The sequence below is a fragment of the Carya illinoinensis genome, chromosome 15 (assembly GCF_018687715.1).
Source record: "Carya illinoinensis cultivar Pawnee chromosome 15, C.illinoinensisPawnee_v1, whole genome shotgun sequence".
NCBI classification, from domain to species: domain Eukaryota; kingdom Viridiplantae; phylum Streptophyta; class Magnoliopsida; order Fagales; family Juglandaceae; genus Carya; species Carya illinoinensis.
This window is the reverse complement of record NC_056766.1, coordinates 44,351,019-44,373,035: the sequence shown is the minus strand read 5'-3', so window position 1 is coordinate 44,373,035 and position 22,017 is coordinate 44,351,019. Positions and strand designations below refer to the sequence as shown.

The 22,017-nt window shown below is 36.0% G+C and overlaps 2 protein-coding genes across 5 annotated transcripts; one reads left to right on the top strand and one right to left on the bottom strand.

Annotated features, from left to right (window-relative positions):
* Positions 1-846: 846 nt before the first annotated feature.
* Positions 847-10,496, bottom strand: LOC122295720 (RNA polymerase I-specific transcription initiation factor RRN3). 4 transcript variants are annotated; one of them, XM_043104822.1, is made up of 18 exons: positions 10,339-10,496; positions 10,194-10,266; positions 9,922-10,084; positions 8,471-8,659; positions 7,216-7,299; positions 6,985-7,056; positions 6,801-6,872; positions 6,446-6,679; positions 5,742-5,852; positions 5,542-5,655; positions 4,729-4,851; positions 4,567-4,635; positions 4,335-4,441; positions 3,339-3,422; positions 3,159-3,246; positions 2,507-2,620; positions 1,812-1,996; positions 847-1,395 (listed from the first exon to the last, which is right to left on the bottom strand). In XM_043104822.1, exons 4-18 carry the CDS (start codon positions 8,588-8,590, stop codon positions 1,170-1,172), a joined length of 1,803 nt encoding a protein of 600 aa, XP_042960756.1. In that variant the 5' UTR covers positions 8,591-8,659; positions 9,922-10,084; positions 10,194-10,266; positions 10,339-10,496; the 3' UTR covers positions 847-1,169. The 4 variants fall into 4 exon arrangements, with proteins under 4 accessions (XP_042960756.1, XP_042960758.1, XP_042960755.1 ...); XM_043104824.1 differs by lacking the exon at positions 9,922-10,084; XM_043104821.1 differs by having other exon boundaries at positions 10,194-10,479.
* Positions 10,497-12,294: 1,798 nt separating this feature from the next.
* LOC122295722 (class V chitinase-like) lies at positions 12,295-14,397 on the top strand. Its single transcript, XM_043104825.1, has 2 exons — positions 12,295-13,537; positions 14,135-14,397. Exons 1-2 carry the CDS (start codon positions 12,454-12,456, stop codon positions 14,152-14,154), a joined length of 1,104 nt encoding a protein of 367 aa, XP_042960759.1. The 5' UTR covers positions 12,295-12,453; the 3' UTR covers positions 14,155-14,397.
* Positions 14,398-22,017: the final 7,620 nt, after the last annotated feature.

The following is a 22,017-nucleotide window of genomic DNA, read 5'->3' as shown; positions in this document are numbered from 1 at the left end:
AATCGGCCTCAGTATGTTGACAAGGTCACCGAGTACAGCAAGCAAACAGGCACATCAGGATAATAACGGAAAATCTTAATCACTTTTTAACATTAAAACCTCGAAAACAACCGGCCTTTACAGTTAAGGAGCCACCGTACAAGCTTGTGACCAAATGTTGTGAGAGTCATGAAGTTGAATGCTATGCGTTATAAAGGTGATCTCGAAGGAGTTCACAAGCTATGACTTGTTAGAAAGGTGATCTCATCCCCGGTACCAAACACCAATATATGATTCAGCATTTTTACTCTTCTATTTAAACACACATATATTAATGTATTGATACGTGTGTTTAAATAAAAAGATGAAATTGAAAAATCAGACGATGCATGATATAAAGATGATAAGTACCATTTCTCATTTTTTATTTTTCTAATAGGAAAAAACTTCTAATAGGACGTGGTGTGTAATTATGTTTTATACCTTCCAATAAAATATCCATACGTAGGAGATTTATATCATTCACCCGTAAAATCGATGGAGTGAATAAATTCTCAACCTTTTTCTTTCTCCTCCCGAAGCCTCTCTCTCTCTCCCTTCCCTTCCTCCCCCCGGCTCTCCAAATCATGGAACCTCCGGAAGGCATGTCAAGTAGCTCCGGAAGGTTGTTTTTCAGTCTACATTGGACCTCAAAGACAAAGTTTGCCAATCATCCATTGTTCGTGATGCTGCTAGAGGGCGCTGAAATGGAAATCTTAGACAGATTAACAGAATGCGGGGGTGGAGACTTCCTGTAAGGCTGTAAACCCCATAACTCTCGCATCCAAATTGGGAAAACAGATGGCAATGGTGTAAAACAGACGGCACTTCACATGGTCAACAAGAAAGGATGTATTCTTTTGGAAAAGCTGATGGGAGAGAATCTTATCAAACAATAAACATCCAATATTGACTGATCGAAATATATATCCCCCCAAGTGTGCGTAACGTGTCCTCTTGGCTTAATTTTGCAACCCTTGCAGTGAAAAAATAAAAAATAAAAAAGAAAAAAAGAAAAAACCCAACACAAAACTTAAATCATAATTATAATGCGAAAACTGTAATGGCAAAACTCTCGAGCTGAGTCAGCACACCTTTGGGAGCCCGCTCTTTTCTTTTCTTTTTTTCAAAAAGACATGACTATCTTCATATCACAAAGACTCTGGACTTGTTGAGGGTCTAATTCTTGCGGGCATTCCTCTAGGCTCCTCAAATCCATCCTGAATCCAATAAGCTGAATACTTCCGGGGTGTGATTGACATTTTGCTCACATCAAGATCAATCTCTTGCTCGCCAATGTCTTCATCACTAATGCCTTCAGCTTCATCGCATGGAGGTCTGACCATTGACCAATACACAAAGTATGGTCGGATGAATCTTCAGATAATCAGGAAACGAGGTTAGTTCAGTAGAACGTTCAAAAGCACATTAGTAAATGTCAAATTTCCCACAAGAGTAGTCAACACAAGGTTGGTGAGAATCCTTATAAAAAGAACTCAGAAGAAATGGACAAAACAAACACCGATTCACACTCAGGGAGCACCAATCTGAATGTGCACATTAAATATATTTTCCAGCCTTGCATAGTTCTTAAATGAGCCGCTGAACATCCCAAATAAATTTTAGTTTTCAAAACAGCCCCTCAAAAGATAAAAGGCATGAAAATGACTTCTGTCCATCCCTTGCATTTGAATAACAGGCTCCCTATATGATGCCTGAATTTGCAATCACTGCTATTATTCATTCTAAAAAACAACAAAAACAGATTTGATCCCAACGCTGATAATGCATACCTGTCACTTTTTCTCAGCAAACATGGGTCGAATGGGAAGAACATGTCAAGCCTTTCCATCCCACCAAAAGCCTTTGAATGTTCGGATTCCAGTGAGTCGCTAAAAGCAAATTCCTCAGATGAAGAGAATAGATTGGCTGCTTCTGCTTGTTGGCAAAACTCATCAACAATAGAAGGCAGACATACCTGGCAGAAATGCAGCTGAGATAAGACATACATTCCTCTTTCTTATAAAAGAAGTTTTATTAATGACTAAAAATGCACCAACCAAATACACAAGTAAAATTGAAAAGGGGAAAAATACAATTTTCACCCTACCACCAATAGACATTTTACACCTTAAACCCCAAAGTACACAGGCAATACATTGCACTTCTAAACTCCTCAAAAAGTTTCAATATACCCTCTATTAAGATCTGATGGTCCAGATTTTTTTCATTCATTTGTCAATTTGTTGTAGTTGGATGGTACAATGTACAAAAGTATTTTTCACCTATTAGAATGATCATAAGTGCATTTTCACCCTTAAAATAAATGGAAAAGATTGAAGAGCAAGAATCAAACAAGGCACACTAATCATAGATAAGTATGAATCCTTCTCAGCATCAAAGGAAACATAACTAGGACGCATCAAAATTGTAATTGTACCAATTAATCTTTTTAAGAGTATTGGGCTGTCCCAAAACATCTCCTCACCTTCAATGGGCTCAATGGATGCTTCAAGATCGGCTCTATAAAGAGCAGATGAGACTTGAACCAAGCAACATCCATCATTGATTTCATTCGGAAGCAAAGCACATACATGATGGCCTGTGGACAAAAAAGAAGCCATCAATTTGCTATTAGTCAAAAGCAGTACATCAGCTTCCTGCACAGTTGGATAATAATTGTCAAACATGTATTGTTTACTAAACATGCTTATTTAGTAAACAGGCAACATTAGTATAAAGAAATGAAGACATTGTCGGGTCACCTCCAATGATTTTTTTAAAAAAAATCCACTAACCTCCAATAAAAATGTTAACAATTTAAAATGTATCTCGTGCTTCATTTCACCAGATATTATCCATATATAAGATGCCATCAAAACTTTACAGTGGACGCAATGAAATGGTTGAAACTACATATTATGCAGCTAAATAACTGATCGTTTAGTATAGCTCAATTTCTTGAATTCCAGTATCAAAAAGTGCTGGAAGATAATATTTAATATACAATTGAGAAATCATGATCACAGAATGCAAATTTGTTTGATACCATACTCTATCCAAATTCTTTCCTGTCAATAATGAAAGGTCTAAAAAACTTTAAGAGTTTACAATCCAAATATTGCGAAAGCATAATATACCTGGCATGCAGAGTAGAAAAGTCTATGGGATACAGGGTTTATTTCACCACCTTCTGTTTTACAATATTCCAAGCACCAATCTACTAACCTGGGAACTCATAATCACAAGGTAACCACATTAATCTTTAGTTGTTGCAACATCAATATAAATAATATTCTAAGAAAATATCATGTCTCAACCTTTTCAACATGATAGCGACAAAAGGGGATGACAGAAAATTTGCACGCGATAAAAAGCTAGCAAGATAAGCAACAGCACTCATCCTGCACAGCACAAGGGAAAAAAAGGTTAGAAACATAGATTATGCTTTGATGCTCCTCTAACACCTGAACCCATATTACAAAACTTAGGGAACTAAACAGTGGCCATAAATGTAGACGAACAGAATCTAGCATAGGGGAAAGGGAGCTGCAAGAACTTAAAACCCTTGGCGTCTACTAATCACCACTCTTTATACTAAATCTACAGTAATACATTTCCCCCTTAAACCCTTGACATCATCATGAGGCCATTCAATAGTAGGTGCAGCAGCCAAGTCCTACACTTCTGGCTAAGATTGCCTCTAATCCCATATGTAACGATGCAAGTAAAGCCCAAGTCAAATCTTATTTTATACTCCACAAGAACTTCTTGCTCCTAGACAATGTGAGATTTCATTCACCACCTTCTCATGCTAAATCCAGGGTATGTTACAATCCATGTCAGTTTAAAATCCAACTAATTGATCCTCATCCCAATGCAATTACACAAAATAAGTCTTATGAGAAGCCCTAGAGATATAAAATTAACACCACAAGATAATTTAAATTTTACACTAAATTTCCCATACCAGAACCATAAAGTTAAATCTCATAATATCAATAAAATCCTTGTTTCACTGATAAAAAAGTTCAATATCACAATTCAATGACACCTTCCTTAACAAAGTGCCAAAACAAAATATATACCTCTAGAGTTGGAACAATACAAGTACAGATAAAACCCACAAAATTAAAAAAAAAAAAAAAATCATGTCTTAGAAGTATGAAAAGAACAATTTGAAAAATAGAAGTTTGGACCAACTTTAAGTGGTTCAAAGACCACAAACAATAACCAACACAAAATTAATGTTCCCCAAAACAGAAGCATAAAAACCAATAAAACAAATTTTTTAATATAAAATACGTTAATATTACCGAAATGGCAGCGGGTAGTCTTTGCTAACAAAAATATCTGCAAGCATTGTGGCAAATCTCACACCGCAGTTTTCAGGATCTAGAGCACAGACATAGAACATCACAAACTGCAATAAAAATAAGCAAAAGCAAAGGGTTTTAATGCCAGCATTACCAAAAAAAAGCTACCATGCAATTTATACCAGTATGAATGAGATAAACAGATCAATTAACTAGAAAAAGGTATATTTACCTGAGCAAATTTTGACTTGTATGTAGTAAGAACCGTAATTCGGAATGAGTCTAAAAGAGGTTCAAAGACCTAATCACCACATTTAAAAATATAATAATATTAGGAATGAGACAAGGATAATAACAGATCAACTGCAGAGAAAATTCGAACATCCAAATGTACCTCGTTCAAACGACCATTGGCTTTACATGATTCGAGATGCTCAAAAGTTAGAGCCATCAAGCTATCTAATTTTTCAGCAATTAAGTTTCCTCCTAAACTCTTCCGACTTAATTCTCTTGGAAGCTGCAAAAATAATGAAATTATTTTAAATATGAGGCCAAATAATCATAAGCATTCTAGAAGAACAGGAATAAATAAGATGATACATAAAATCCCACCCCTACCAATATACTATGAAATAATTTTGAAAGGGGGCTGAACATTAACTTTCCTTGGTACATATTATTTTTACCTCGTACTAGTACATTCATCATTAGTCACTATCACATGTTTAGAACACTCAGAGCTAGACAAGACCAACATTGCCGGCTAATCAAATTTATTTTTTTAATAGGTCAATAGGATTTTCTTAAATCAAGAAAAAAGAAGAATCCCGAGTACACGTGAAATATACAAAAAGAACAACTAGTTATAAGTTAGGAGCTAGAAATGAAAACCTTTTTCGGGTAATAAGTAAGAAAATCATGAAAACTAGCCCCATTGATAACAATAATAGAAGCCAACAAGAATAAAGTGTGGAAAAAGAAACATCTAAGATCATCCAGTGAGCATTCCCAGTCCTCAAAGCTCCGGCCAACAATAGTTGAAAGTGGGCCCAAATCAAATTTATTAGGCCATATATTTGAAACACGGTCAAAATTCTACAATAGTCAAAGCCAGCAAGGCATTTCCAACAACCTGCTACCATTTCTTAGTTCAGAAGATTAACAGATGAAAGATATAGGCCAGTTTTGAGCATCGTATGGACCATACCTCATAATCATCTTCCTCGTCATAATCTGCAATTTCATCCACATTCTCAAGCTCCATCTGAAATATTCCTTTACTAGAGTCATCTCGCAAAATGTCATCCCATCCAATCTCCACCTATGAGACACTTGATACGTGATTACACACAAATGCATTATCCATTTTTTGGCAACTAACTTGTTTGAGAAATTCAATCTACTTACATCCAACTCTATCAGCATATCCATCAGTGCCATAAGCATCGTGCTCCTAACAAATTCTCCAATTGCACTACTCTCAAGCTTTAACATGTTCTCAACATATATGACAGCCAACTACAAGGAGAGGTGGTCATAAATTCAGTTACAGTTTGATCCATAATAGCAGACAAATTAATGCCGAAAACATGAGCATATGGTATTGGAATTTTTTGTTGATAAGTGCATATGGTATTGGAATTGCAATCTGGAAAAAGTGCAAAAGGTATTAAAAACATAATATTTTTAATAACTAATAAAGCTTCATTAAAAATTGCAAAAGGCACAACGACATACAGGAAAATTTAAAAAGAAAATAGAAAAATCCAAATTTTAAACAGGGACACATGGTGAAACACAGATGTCAGTCAGTATATACAAAAAAGCAGCTAAAAAACACAAGCCTCCATGCTCTAAAACTTTTCTTAATCTTCCTGCCCCAGAAAAAATGCATAACGACGAGGCTGAACTGGTACCAACCAAGGGGAGGTAAAAAAAAATAGTTATATATTTATCCAAAAAAAAAAAATACAGTTATGAATCATAAAGCTAGTTTATTGACATGGGTGCCGTCAGGAGGCACACCACATTGCCCAAAGCATTTGACACTGCACAAAACTGTATCACATTTAAGCTTGAATTTAAGATTGGGAAGCACTTGTTGAACTCACGGGTTCCTTTGCATAAATTGGCATTCTTTGAGAAACAATTGGAGATAGTATAGAGGGAGCAAGAGGCACCAAATCAGCTATGTGTTTCAGGGCTGAATGCACACGAGAAAGAACTTGTTCCTTTTTTGCAAGACCACGTGGCTGCGTCAATGTATCTACGAATGAGTATGGTGGCGTGAAGTTGCTTACAAGCATTTCCAAACATGAATTGACATGTTTTCCATTTGAAGCAGCCTACAATATTGATAGTGAAAATGAATCACTAAAGGTTCACCAAAATGTCCTCTGAAAGTAAAGGGGCAAAAAAATCTATCTGTCATAAATATGAATAGAAGGATGCCTAAAGGCCACATACCAAGGATATGATTAGTTCAAGCAATGCATCCATCACATCAGGTCTGTAGTTCCACATGTTCATTCTAAAAATCTGAACATTTGAAACAAAATTTCATTAATTTTAACAAAACTTTCAAAGAGTAATTAAATCTAACAAGTATAACAGAATAAAAAAACCAACAACAAAGCATTCATATACTCACTGAAGTAAGAAGAGAGTCATGGAGAATGACATCTATATAAGAAACTGCTCCAGATAGTGCCTTTAAACTGGTCTGCCGAGCATATATAAAAAGAACATAAGATTTGGAGAAATAAATTATGAGGTTAATAGGAGTATTGAAGCTTTGAAATACAGCCTCAATCCCCCTCTCCCCCCCCCCCCCCCCAAAAAAAAATAATAATAAATAAATAAATATAGGTAAAGAGCCTACCACAAGCAATGCCACCTCCTCAGGGGCAAGTCGTTCATTGTGATGCATAACCCCAACAAGCTGGTCGTAACTGTCACTATCACCCTGAGAAAGTAGAATTTATGCTTAAAGATAAGGTTTTAGCAAGTGAGTTACATGTTCCACTCTCATCTCACTAAAACCACATTTCACTCATCTGACTCTGCTCATGTGGCACTGCCAGTCAGCCGAGTAGTAGCTCATCTAAAAATTAAAAATTAAAAATTAAAAAAAAAAGGATTATTGGATAATGTCACTTCAACAAGATGAGATGGGAGTGGGATGAAAGTGTGGTATATGACATTTTCTTTAATAAACCAGAACAGGGCCAAGACATTGAAACGGGCAACTCCATATTAGAATTTTCATTTTTAGGCTGCTATATAGAAAATGCTGCTAATATATAGTTAGAAAGACCCCGATATTGTGTATTCAATATTAGGCCATATGAGGATTGAAGAAAAACAACATAATCATATGGCAGACAAACATATTCAAAATCCTGCTGAAAATATCAAAATGTTTGAAAAATCTGCTCAATGATTTGCACCAATAAACATAAAAACCACGAGGAGAAGAAGAAGAAGAAGAAGAAGAAGAACAGACAGCAGGAATTCAACAAAATACTTAGAAAAAGGAAAACCACAAGCACTTTAAAATTGGTTGGGCATTCAAAACAAACAGCTAGTAAACATTTGCAACTCATTGCCCATACAAAGAATTAACAACAGGACCAAGACCTCTCAAGTATATTTTTTTATAGAACCATACTAACTCATATCCACAGGTTATCCCTCAATTCATTCATCAAAAGTTCCACAAAATAAACTCCCTTCAGCACACGGGGCAATCAGATAATCTACATACCATTAAGGAAAACCAAATATATTTTTTAGAAAACTGTGATAACTCATCCGCGCGTTCTCTCTAATAATTCATCCATCACAAGTTCCACACTAATGCTAAAATCATTATCAAATGAGTGGCAAGATAAAGAGATGTGCTAACCAGCTTTCCAAGTCTTACTATTACCATGACAATTTTTTATAAGTAAGAACCTTTTTTTTTTTTATAAGTAAGAAGTAAATTTTATTCATTCGAATGAAATAGGCACAAGATCATTTAAACCTTAAATGATTAAAGAAAATAAAGCCAAGTACTAGTTATCAAAAAAGAAGAAAGAAGAAAGAAAGTCGTCTTAAATAAATCAAAATGCTGCATTTGGAAGAATGCTTACCAATGAGACTGAATTAAGAGCATCCTTGACATGATAGACTACCTCAGAATCACTAAAATTATCATCATTATCCATTTCATGAAACCCCGCCCCGTAGCTAGCTAATTCCTCGGCTCCCATGGTCTTTGACCCAGACCCTACTGCTCCCACTATTTCAGAGGGGCCTGGGAGTGTGGATATGAGCAAGACCTGCAAAACAGAGAAATTAAATCTAAACATCCCCATGAATGAATTGTAAAGCAGTCAGAAACTTTGAGGAATGGTCTCGCACAATTCTTTCATAATTAGAAAGGGGTTCAATTGTATAACAATGCTGAAAAAAAAATGCGGTCAATTGTATAACACGAATATAGATTTTGGGGGCTACTTGCATCAGATTATAGAACATATAACAAAATAAGTTTGGCTGAGAATTTATAAAAAATGCATAAGATAGATTCAGATGTAAAAGAAAAAAAAATGCATAACATTAATAAACTCCAGTTTATTCATACTTGCATAACATTAATATTTGCATGCTGGCCTAGAATTCATTCTTATTCTCAGTTTGCAGCGGCGTGGAAGATGATGCCTTTGTGTATTATGTAGTGCATCTGGATAGAAAGGAATGAGAGGTGTTTTAATGATAGGGAACGTTCTGTAGATGATCTCTGGAAATTTTTTATGTTTTCCCTGTTTTCTTGGTTTTCAGCCATTGTTCTTAATGGTGGGGCAGTCCATGAGTTTTTGTTTTCGCTGTTTTAGTACTTGAATGTTTTTAGGTGTTTCTTTTGTATACTTCCTGTGTACATGGGCTTCGCCTATTTCATTTGTTGAATAAAATTTTTACTTATCATAAACTAAATAAATAAACTCCAACAGATTGCTTGTAAAAAGGCATTCGTGCTTCTAAATACACCAATAAGATCTAATAAAGAAGGAGAAATGATATTTGCAGTCTAAGGGTGCGCAAGCCCCAAACACGTATTTTGAAAAAAGTAAATAAATCTAAGACTCACATGAAAAAATAATTCATTTTTTTAATGGTAAACCGCACTTCTTTTCAAAGGGAGGGCATAGGGATTGCACACCCTAGGATATCTAGCATTACTCAATAAATATATTTGTAACATCTGGATAATTCTTTCTCCTCAAAAGTGAGTATCCATATAACACTCGACGTAGCCTTACACCAAATTAACTAATTTCTCTTAATTTTATTCTCCAAACAAATCATCCTGATATAATAATCCGGGTGTAAGTTTTTAAATCTTCCTCCAAGGTTTAAAAACTTCCACCTGAGTAACCCATAACAAATGACCGTTCCACCCATTTAACTCTCAAACCCATCAATCCACATCACTGTTGCTATCAAAAAACATAACAACCCCTATACGACGCATTTACTTGTGAACCGTAACTCAACTCTACATTTAGAAATCGGGAAGAGTGTAACAAGTCCAGAGAGTTACCTAAACTATCGAGTAGCTGGAATTGTTACACGGTGGGGCTGGGCTGGCCGGTGGCACACCGGAAGGCCAGAGACATAGAGAGGGACAGAGAGTCGTATGCTTGCGGACAGCGATGCGAGGGGTTCCGTGAATGTTGGACGTGCTACTAGTGAGCTGATCCCCTCTGCTCTCCGGCAATACACAAGGAGACAGTGAGAGGGGGATAGAGAGAGAGAGAGAGAGAGTCATAAAGAGAGAAGCCGAGACAGGGCGAGAGAGGGAGAGAGTCTTACCTGCGGTGTGAGGTTTTCGGAACGGCGAGGGGCGGCGTGGCACTAACAGGGATGGGCGGAGTGGGGCAGGGCGCTGCAGAAGATCACAGAGGATGAGAGAGAGAGACCAATGAGCGAGGAAGAGAGTCCAACGGAGAGCACAAACCGGATGCGAGCGGCAACAGAAACCTGGAGCGAAGGGCGGCGGCTTGGAGACGCAGAAAGGGAGAGAAACGAAAAACTGAGGGAGAGACGCAGAGAGTCAGAGAGTCGGGGGCTGGGGCTGGGGCGCTGGACGTAAGGAAGGAGAAAAACTAAAGTATAAATGGGTTTTAGGGTTTGTCCAAACGAAGTCGTTTTGGATCTCGGTTTTTTCGGCGGGCTGGGTTGTATTGGGCTTGGGCTCTTCCTCTGAGCCGGTCTTGACAATAGGTCAACAAAGTTAACAATTTAGGAGCTTCAATTGCAGTTTAACTAATAACGTCCAGATAAGAGTGCTGAAATATTGCGAAATTCTTTTATAAAATAGTAGAATTTATTATTAAAAAATTATTATTTTTTTCATATGAATCTTATTTTTATTTAGTTATTTTATAAAAATAAAACGATACTCATATATTTCACGACTGTAAATATCATTTCTCTTTAAAATAATATTTTTAGTAATATCGAAGCTATACATATAATCATTGCATACCAGATGATCATCAACATAATTGGCCTTATTTACAAACAACCCTCAAATCTAAACATACGGTCTTTGTAAAGATAGTTTGGTTGGACATTTTGGTAAGGAATACACACCAGATATTGTAGATTTAGCAAAATTTTATTTGCAAGAAAAATTTATAAATTTAAATCTTGAAAATCAAATCTTGACATATCAATAATGTGGAAGCCAGTGTATTATCCACGTCAGTTTGTTAATAGAATAACTCGTAAAGTAATAATAAACACAATCACTTTCACAACTCCTCACGCAATCACTAAAATGATGGTATTTTCATAAAATGATGTTACTTTTATAAGTTTTTATACAAAAATGCCCATAGTTTAAATCATAACTGTAAAAATGATTTTGTGTGCACCAATTTTCATATATATATATATAGATAGTAGTCTTTTGGTGATTTTAAATATTTGTCAGTTTGTGCCAACGGATCAGTCATCAGATAGCTTTGAAGTGTCTTTTGAATTATGTCAAAATATGTTAATGTAGGGATCAATAACTAAAACTTTAGAGGATGTCTTTGACTCCGTATCAGAATTATTCTTACCAGTTTTATCATTTTTCTGCAATTGCTTCTGTAGTAGATAAATCAAATATCTAACATTACTAATCGTATTAGCAATTATTTAAAGAATTTGAGATTCCATCAAATGTCAGATTATAGAAAGTATTAAGATGTTTTTATTTATAGAGTTATACTTAGAGACAATGGTCATTAGCTTAACTGGAAAGAAAAATTTATTGATAGATTGCCTTATTTATTTGCTCACAAAATTAATGTTGAACTTACTAATATTTCAGAACTCTTAATTAATAATAATAATTACACTTATGGTGATATATGAGGTCAATATAATTAAGAAGCTTGACGTATCAATATGTGTAATTATATATATATATATATGGGAATTCATTCAAAGTACAGGTCGAGTTTTGTGTTTTCAATTGGATGCTTAATTGCAGGTCTTATATTTTGACTAAAAAACCTTCGAGATAGAGGTTGAGATAAAAAATGATCGAAAACCAGAGGAAGAAACAATTAACACAAAGGTTGATTGTTGACACTTGACCGAGGCTGAGCTGAGCTCATACTCTTGATGCATGTATATTCTAATTATATATTCTCCTGATAATCTTTAGCCAGGTGACATTTTGGACTAAATCCGTAAATTATGCCGAATTCCCACCTAGAAGTAATACATGACGGCAGCGGCACCTAGCTGTAATCTATGTATTGCTTTCCAATTCCTTTCATTTTTGGGACTCTCTCCATGCCAATAAACTCCCTCAAGAAGAGTCTTCAATATCATTGCATCAGCTTCAAATTCAAACCCACTCTGTGCTATATATACACGTAACTTTCTCTCCTGATAGAGATCGAGGATATCTTCCAAGAGCCGATGAATCAGATAGTTGACACCATGCACCAGAGAGGAAAAAAATAATAAGAAAAAGAAAATATGTGCTACATATACGTATGGTCTTTGATCTTCTCAAAGCTCCAAGCAATATCTCATAGAATATTGTCTGTTTTTTTAATATCCTTCATCAATGGCTTCCAAAACCCTTGCATATGCGATCTCCGCCCTCATTTTGCTTCTCCAACTCTCCTCCTCTGCCGGACAGACAGTCGTGAAAGGCGCATACTGGTTTCCTGGCAGTGGATTCCCGGTGTCCAGCATAGATTCCACCCTTTTCACCCATCTCTTCTGTGCCTTTGCCGACCTCGATGCCAGCACCTACCAAGTCACCATTTCTTCCTCAAACTCGGCCCAATTCTCAACTTTCACCCAAACAGTGCAGCAAAAGAACCCTGCTGTTAAAACCCTTTTGTCCATCGGCGGAGGAGGGGCCAATGCATCAACCTTTGCTTCAATGGCTAGTCAAGCCAGTACTCGTAAATCGTTTATAGATTCCTCCATACAGCTAGCCAGGAATAACAACTTCAGTGGCCTTGATCTCGATTGGGAGTACCCGTCCACGACCACAGAAATGACCAACCTTGGTTTACTCCTCAACGAATGGCGAGCAGCCGTGGCCAACGAATCCAACACCACCGGCAAGGAAACGTTGCTTCTAGCCGCAGCATTCTTCTACTCCTCTGACTATTACTCCTCAATTTATCCCATTCAGGCAATCTCAAACAGTTTGGACTGGGTCAATGTAATGGCCTATGACTTCTATGGCCCCGGTTGGTCATCCTCTACGACCGGACCGCCGGCTGCATTGTACAATCCAACAAGCCAAGTTAGCGGAGACAACGGCATCGAAGCTTGGATTCAGGCAGGTGTACCGGCCAACAAACTAGCTCTAGGTTTGCCATTTTATGGCTACGCATGGCGTCTGTTAGATGCTAGTAACAACGGAATATTTGCACCGGCAAATGGATCGGCCCTATCCTCAGACGGGTCCCAGACATATAGCCAAATCCAGGATCTAATAACTCAGAGTGGATACACAACAGTGTACAACTCCACCATTGTTACAGATTACTGCTATAAGGAGACAATATGGATCGGTTATGATGATAACCAGAGTGTTTCTACCAAGGTTACATATGCTAAGGAAAAGGGATTGCTCGGTTACTTTGCATGGCATGTTGGCGCCGACAAGAACTCCACTCTTTCTAGCACAGGTTAGTTTGAATTCATTAATCCATTAATATTGTTTCTACATATTCAAACCCCTGCTTGTATAACTTTTAATTTGTGATCATACTTGAGTTGCGCAATCTTTTGTGATCAGAATAGCCTGCTCGATCGGTTAATTTTCAACAAATAATTCTTGAAACAACATATATAAAGAATTAGGTTGTGTTTGGTTGGATGAGATTACTTCAAATAATCTGTGAATACGAATAAAAAAATAATAAATAATTTGTGAATAATAATAAACTGTTTATAAATAATAGTAAAATAGTTCTTACCAAAGACATATAGAGTAAGAGTTAAATATTAAAATAGGTTCTTGGATTTGATCTTGTCAAGTGGTCGGACAATATCTTTGCATTGCAAGAAAATTGTTCAATTGTGATAAGTTATTTCATATGAAAATGACTATTATTATTTATCAAAATGAGTTTATTTTAGTTACAAATAGTCATTTTTATCGCATATAATCTGTTACAAATGATTATTTTTCTTGTAATGAATTTATTACTACGTAATGTATTTCTTTTTTCGGATTTCTAACTTCTAAATTCTAATGCCTAAACTTACTGTTCATGATGCAGCTTCAACTACATGGGGATGAGCATAAAGATTATATTAGCTATAGAGACTATATATATATATATATATATTAATTTATATATTGGTTATGGAAGCTTATGCTATCCACAATATATAAGGCTAATATATATATAATCAGATATACATGTTGTATTTATAAATAAGGCCTGATGGGTACTGTGGTTTATATAAATGGATGAGATTAATAATTTGTATTGATGAGAGTTATACTATTGTATCTTATATTAAAGTTTCATTTTGCCTATAAAATTAGTGGACCGCAATGATATGCATACAACTCTTCGATCTACCTCTATCTTATAATCCATGCATTTTAATTCAAATAATGCACTCATGTCACTTTATTAAATTGAATTTTAATTTAATAAAATTATCTTGTAGTATTTTATATTGAGTTACAAAATGGTTGTAAAAGAGTTATAAATTAATTATTTTATAAAAGGAAAAACATAACTTGATAAAAAATTAATATAGATAGTACTCTTGACACGTGGATATTGATATATATGCCCGCTATATATTTCGGTCTATCTTATCAGTAATAAAATTATCATTATACCATTGACGAGAGTGGGAAAACTTCAGCAACTATGAATATTCTCATATAAAAAATCAATATTTTCTTTTATAAATATGATGGTGTCGAAGCAAGGGGCTTGGGCTCGGTTGCAATAAGCTACCTAGAGGCCTGAAAAATAATTCCTGTTGGATTTCTGCCCGGTTGGATTTTCAACATAGACCCAATATTCGATCGAGCCCATTAATATCCAACTCAATTCTGCCCGAATTAGTTGGTTAGCAATAATCACAACGCCTCGTTCGTTTATCTAAATCGAAACTATTTTATCTTATTTTATTATTATAATTTTTTAAATTTTTATATAAAATATAATAAAAAATTTAATTTTTCAAATCTTAAAATAAAAATAATATTAAAAAATAATATTATAATAATATTTTATTCAACTTTTAACAAAAGATCTCATATGAATTATGTAACCAAACTAAACCTAAGTTATAACAAGAAAAAAACTAGGCCCGTTTGATGAGTGAGATGAGATGATAATTTTGTGAATAATAGTATAATAGTTTTTTAATAGTAGTAAGATATTTTAAGTTAAATATTTTTAAAATTTTGAAAAATGAGAGAAAAAAAGTTGAATAAAATATATTATAAAATTAAAATATTGTTAGAATATAATTTTATACTATTATTTTTGTCTGGTGATTTGAAAAAGTTGAGTGTTTTTATTTTTTGTTTGAAAGTTTGGAAAAATTGTAATGATTAGTTTGAAAATTTTGTATTTGAATTATGTTTGGAAATGAGATGTGATTATATGAGATGAAAATTTTGGAATGAGATATATTTCCAAACAAGCCCAAAGGGGCACACATTAAGCTAGCCGGAAACAATTAAATGCATTTTTCTTGTTTTGTTTTGATCCACATATTACTTTCATGTTTTTAAAGGCTAGTATTATTATATAGTGAAATGATATTTGTAGTTATAGAGTACAAAGTGCCGTATACTCTTTTTATAAAAAGTAAGTAATTAAATATGAGACTTACATTAAAAAAATTTAATTTTTTAGTAGGATCCCACTTTTTTTCAAAATCAGTGTGTGGTGCTTGCACAATACATAATTGTATCTAATATTATTTATATGTATTATATATATATATATATATTATATGAAAGGGATAGATCACTTATCCCATTCATTTGAAAGGTATTGAAGTTGGCTACATCTAATGTGATATGGACAAATGATGTTAAAATGATTCTATTCATTTTGTACTGTAATCCAGACTAGCATATTCATGCCATATATCCATATTAAGAGGTAGTTTTACTTTATCTCAATTTATTTCATTTCATTTTATCTTATTATTATAAATTTTTTAAATTTTTATAAAAAATATAGTAAATAATTCATATTTTTTTAAATCTCAATTTAATTTTTTTAAATTTTAAAATAATAATAATATTTTATTTAATTTTTATCTTTTATTTAAAATTATCTCATCTTATTTTCTTATTTTCATTGGTCCAGTACCAACTTTTATCTTTAAACAGGTATCTAGCACTTTTCACATGCAAGAATAAACCAACCGGATCATGCTACATGGTTGCATGCGTGACTATATCCGGATAAGCTAGTACGGATCTATCGTACTAGCTAGCTTATCCACCTTATAAATGCCCAATGGATGGCGAATTCAATGCCATATGATCACGTAAGCCTAGCTAAGTGCTTGTCCGGCTAAATGGAGTACCGATGAATTAAAATTTTCAAGTCTTTATAACAATCAGCAACATAATTATAATTTTATCTTTATTTTTTTATTTTTTTACTTCTGTAATGTTTTTACTATATAACATTTTTATTCCTTTAAAATTCAGCTTGTATAAATAGACTACTATACATAGATTATACTCATTCAATACATTTTAGACAAATTTTTTCCAGAAGCCTCTTCTCCTTTCATATTCTTGCTCTGCTAAGGTTTCTGTTCTCTAAATATATTCTACACTTTACATGGTATTAGACGTTTTATCTTCTTAATTCGTTTTTTTTTCGATGACTCCTGCTGCTAAATCTGTTTATGAGGATACAACTTCTCCTTATTTCCTTTATCCGAGCGATAGTCCTGGTGATTTTACAAATTACCTCTCGTATCTTTACTAAAAGAAGCTAGTAAATTAGAAAATTAATAAAGGAATATTAGAAAATTATCTCACATTAACTCGGCCAGATTTATGTTATTTTGTCAATAGACTTAGTCAATATATGGCTAAGCCTAGACAGCCTCATTTATAAGCTGCCTACAGAATTTTACAATACGTCAAAGGCACTCTTGGACATGGTCTTTTCTTTCCAACCGATAATACATTGTCTCTTAAAGCCTTTGCTGATTCTGATTGAACTTCTTGTCCTGATAGTAGACACTCTACAAGTGGTTATTGTGTTTTTCTTGAAAATTCTTTGGTTACATGGAAGATCAAGAAATAGACAACTGTTTATAGATCTTCTGCCGAGGCTGAGTATCGATCAATGACCTCTACTACTTGTGATATCATTTGGTTTCTAACCTTATTATTTGATTTGGGTGTTTCACATTCTCATAGTGCTCAACATTTTTGTGATAGTCAGGCAGTCTTACATATTACTGCTAATCCATTTTTCTATGAAAGAATGAAGCATATTGAACTGGACTGCCATTTTATTCAAGAAAAAATACAAGCTGGTGTTATCAAGACCTTTCATTTGCCTTCTAAATATCAACTTGCTGATGTTTTAACCAAACCTCTTGGTTATCACCAATTTAATCATTTAGTTTCCAGGATAGGAATACATTCTATCTATTCTCCATCTTGAAGAGGGATCATGACATAATGGACATAATTGTAATTTAATCTTTATCTCTTTATTTTAACTTCTGTAATGTAGTTGCCGTATAGCATTTTTATTCCTTTAATATTCAGCTTGTATAAATAGGCTACTATACATGGACTTTACTCATTCAATACATTTTACACGAATTCTTTCTAGAAGCCTCTTCTCCTTTTCATCTTCTTGCTCTGCTAGGGTTTCTATTCTATAAGTGTATTCTGCACTTTACAAGAACCTTTATTTTTAGAAAAATATTTTAACCACAAAGGAATTACATAAAAGTAAATTTACAAGTTGAAGTGGCTTGATGCAGTACGTCAGACTATAAAATTACTTTTAGTGTAAAATAAATTTAACAGATTGTTGAGTTTGGCTTGATTTCCTGCTGAAAATGTGTTTTTTGGGGGCTTGGCTTGACTGTTGCTTGACCCTGGCTCGACCGTAGCTCGAGCTAAGGTTCCGCTCGACCTCCGCTCAACAGTCCGCTCGAGCGAACTCATCCAGAGAGTTCCGCTCGACCTCCGCTCAACAATCCGCTCGAGCGAACTCATCCAGAGAGTTCCGCTCGACCTCCGCTCGAGCGAAATCTTCCAGAGAGTTCCGCTCGACCTCCGCTCGACTGTCCGCTCGAGCGAGAAAGTAACCCTAACGTGCGCTCAACACTTTGCTCGACGTCCGCTCGAGCGAATGTTCTGAATTAGCGCATTGTGCTATAAATACATCATTTTCTCTTCATTTTGAAAGGTGTTCAGCAGCCAAGAAAGAGAGAGTTTTAAGAATCCTTTTGTATACAATCCTAAGAGTCCATTGAGTGTATTGGGGCTTTAGGATTGGGGATTTTGTGATCAATACTCTTGTACTTCATCTTTTGTTCATAGTGAAATCATTGAAACCGACCCTGACAGTGGACGTAGGCTCACATTGAGCTAAACCACTTAAATCTTGGTGTTCTTTGTGTGATTGTTGTTTATTTTGTTGCTTCCGCTATTATTTACTTCAACTTAGCCTTTGTTTGTTCGGTCCATTCCCAACAAACTGGTATCAGAGCGTCAAGCTCTTTGCAAAATCTTGAGGAATGGCTATGGCAAAGTTTGAAGTGGAGAAATTCGACGGTCAAAACAGCTTTAGCTTATGGCGCATCAAGATGAAGGCTTTTTTACGACAACAAGGCTTGTCGAAAGTTTTGAAAGGGAAGGTATCCGAGGATTCTCCTGCATCGTCAAGAGAAGAAGATGAGAAGGCACATAGTGTCATTTTGTTGTCACTATCAGATGGAGTTTTGAGGGAGGTTGCCGATGAGGAGACCGCTTTCGGTCTTTGGTCCAAGCTTGAGAGCTTGTCTATGAAAAAGTCGCTCACCAACCGTTTGTATTTGAAGCAACGGTTATACACGCTCAAAATGAAGGAAGGTACTCCTATCTCTGAACACTTAGATGAATTTAATAAGATTATCATGGATTTGAGGAATATCGATATTAAGCTTGATGATGAGGATCAAGCATTAATTGTGTTGTGTTCGTTGCTGGTATCATTTGAAAATTTTGTAAACTCGATGTTGTATGGTAGAGACACCATCTCTTTGGTAGATGTAAAATTTGCTTTGAACTCTAAGGAGTTGAGAATAAAATTGGGTGTACAAGGCACGGATAGTCAAGCCAGTGGTTTGTTTGTTAAGAGTTCATCTAGTAGGGGTAGATCACATGAGAGAAGTGCAGAGAAGAACAGGAGTAAATCCAGGGGCAGTTCACAGTCAAAATTTAACAAGAAAAATGTTAAATGTCATTACTGCCATAAATTTGGTCATTACAAAAATGAGTGTTCTAAATTGAAAAATAGAGAGGAAGGCACTAGTTCCTCTAATGCTGTTAGCGTTGCTGATGAAAAGTCTAACGGCGTAGATATTGTTCTAGCAATTAGTGGCTCAAATAGTCGCTATGGTGACAAGTGGGTCATGGACTCAGCTTGTACTTTTCATATGTGTCCCAAGAGGGACTGGTTCACTACCTGTGAGTCAGTCAACGGTGGCTTCGTTTTGATGGGAAATGATATGGCGTGTAAAATTGTTGGGATTGGTTCAGTTAGGATTAAGATGTTTGATGTGATTGTCAGGACATTATCTAATGTTCGACACATCCCAGATTTGAAGAAAAATCTTATTTCCTTGGGCACTCTTGATTCTTTAGGTTTCCGGTACACTGGTGAAGGCGGAGCTATTAAAGTCAGTAAGGGCTCCATGATTGTAATGAGAGGAGATATGACAGATGGTCTTTATTTCCTTCAGGGCAGTACATTGACAGGTACAGCTGCAGTGTCTGTTTCAGATAATCCAGACTCAGACAACACCCGTCTATAGCACATGCGTTTGGGTCACATGAGTGAAAAGGGGATGTCTATCCTGAGTAAGTAGGATTTGTTGTGCAATCAGAAGATAGGAAAACTTGAATTCTGTGAACATTGTGTGTTTGGAAAACAGTGCAGGGTTCAGTTTACTACAGGAGTTCACAGAACTAAAAGTACTGTGGACTATATTCATTCTGATCTTTGGGGTCCATCTTCAGTTCCATCGAAAGGTGGAGACTAGGGGTGAACAAATAAGCCGCTGTTCCGAACCAGCCAATTTAACCGACCCGAACCGACACAAAAAACCCGAGCCGTTCCAGTATTCTTCGGAAGCGGAAATGGCCGCACCCGTTTCTGACTTAATCGAAAATTACCCGATACCCGTTTCTCTCGCTCTCTCCTCCTTGCTCATAAACCCTAGCAGGCAAGCATTTGTCGAATACATGATGATCTGAAACCAAATGTCTTATGCAATGAAAGTGAGAAAGAATACCAAAATCTCCGTTCTCCAAATAAAAATTTCCTGATGAGAAAGTTGCCTCTAAAAGCAGCTAAATTCGGGTTCAAAATCGTGCGTTGTACATATAAGTATATTATTTATTAAAATGTTATTTCAACTTTGATAGAATCGATTGGATATTGTCGAAAGAGAGAGAGAAACGGACCTGTTTGACAGATTCGGCGATCTCCGGGCCAATACCATCCCCAGGGAAGAGAGTGGCTCGGATCGACGTGGTCACGGACGAGAAGGCCCTGGACATAAACGGTGGATTAGCATTTGGGATTATGGCGGAGGAGAGGATCTGGCTCGACCGGTTTCTGAGGACGCGTCTAAGGAGCTTGGAAGCCATGATCATTGAATCACGGCCATGGTTCAGACCAGTAAATACTGGAAACCTTAGAAGACGTTATCATTATCGAAAAGAAGCTTGTAGAAGCCAGAGGAATGTTGGTTTGGGTTCGGCTTGAAAGCAAAGAAGCTGAACCATTTGGGTTTGGGTTACTGGGTATTCGAAGAGAAAAGGTCTGAAACGAATGTCTTATAGCATACGAAATAAATTAAAACGGAAAACCCGAAACAAAACGAGTCGGGTAAACGGGTAACGGGTAACGGTTCGGGAAAGCCATATCGGTAGTGGAAACAGGCGGGTCGGGTCGGAATGATGCTAATACGGTCCGGGTCGGGTCGGGTCGGGTGAACAGCCCTAGTGGAGACCAGTATTTACTTACCTTTATTGATGATTACTCACTGAAGGTTTGGACTTATTTTCTAAAACGTAAGAGCGATGTATTTGCTAACTTTAAACAATGGAAGGTTTTGATTGAAAATCAGACAGGCAAGAAGGTTAAGCGACTTCGAACCGACAATGGTATGGAATTTTGCAGAGGTGACTTTGATGAATTCTGCAAAAATGAAGGCATAGTGAGGCACCGCACAGTGAGACATACTCCACAACAAAATGGAGTAGCTGAGCGGATGAATAGGACTCTCTTGGAGAGAGCCCGTAGTATGCTTTCAAACGCCGGCTTGTCTAGAGATTTTTGGGCTGAAGCAGTCAACACAGCTTGCTATTTGGTTAACCGCTCTCCAGCCACAGCTATTGGTTTAAAAACTCCAAATGAGATATGGTCAAGTACTCCCTCTGATTATTCAAATTTGAAAGTTTTTGGCTGTCCTGCATATTTCCATGTTAATGATGGAAAACTTGAGCCAAGGGCAAAGAAGGGCATATTCATTGGATATGCTAGTGGGGTGAAAGGATTCAGGTTATGGTGTACTGATCCCAAATCACTTAAGTTTGTAATTAGTAGGGATGTAGTATTTGATGAACAATCCATGCTTAATCTGAGGAAGGAGTTTACTGTGTCTACAGGTGAAGAGCAGAGTAATGGCAAGAAGGTGGAGTCACAGGTTGAGGCTTCAAAAGGGATGTCAGACGACACCCAAGATCATGTCACTTCAAATGAGCATGATCTTGATTTTGATGATGGTGCACAGGGTGAGCAAGATTACAGTATTGCTACTGGTAGACAAAGGAGGCAGATCAAGCCACCTCAAAGATATGTTCATGCAGATATGGTGATGTATGCACTTACTACAGTAGAGGACATAGATAGTCAAGAGCCTT

Bases quoted from the DNA above. Each gene is read 5' to 3' on its own strand.
- LOC122295720 (XM_043104822.1), bottom strand. From the start codon at position 8,590: ATGGGAGCCGAGGAATTAGCTAGCTACGGGGCGGGGTTTCATGAAATG. The intron at 7,300-8,470 runs GTAAGCATTCTT...CTACTTTCTCAG, and splicing joins CTCTTAATTCAGTCTCATTG to GGTGATAGTGACAGTTACGA. The intron at 4,852-5,541 runs GTATGGTCCATA...TTATTTTTGCAG, and splicing joins ACGAGGAAGATGATTATGAG to CTTCCAAGAGAATTAAGTCG.
- LOC122295722 (XM_043104825.1), top strand. From the start codon at position 12,454: ATGGCTTCCAAAACCCTTGCATATGCGATCTCCGCCCTCATTTTGCTT. The intron at 13,538-14,134 runs GTTAGTTTGAAT...TTCATGATGCAG, and splicing joins CTCCACTCTTTCTAGCACAG to CTTCAACTACATGGGGATGA.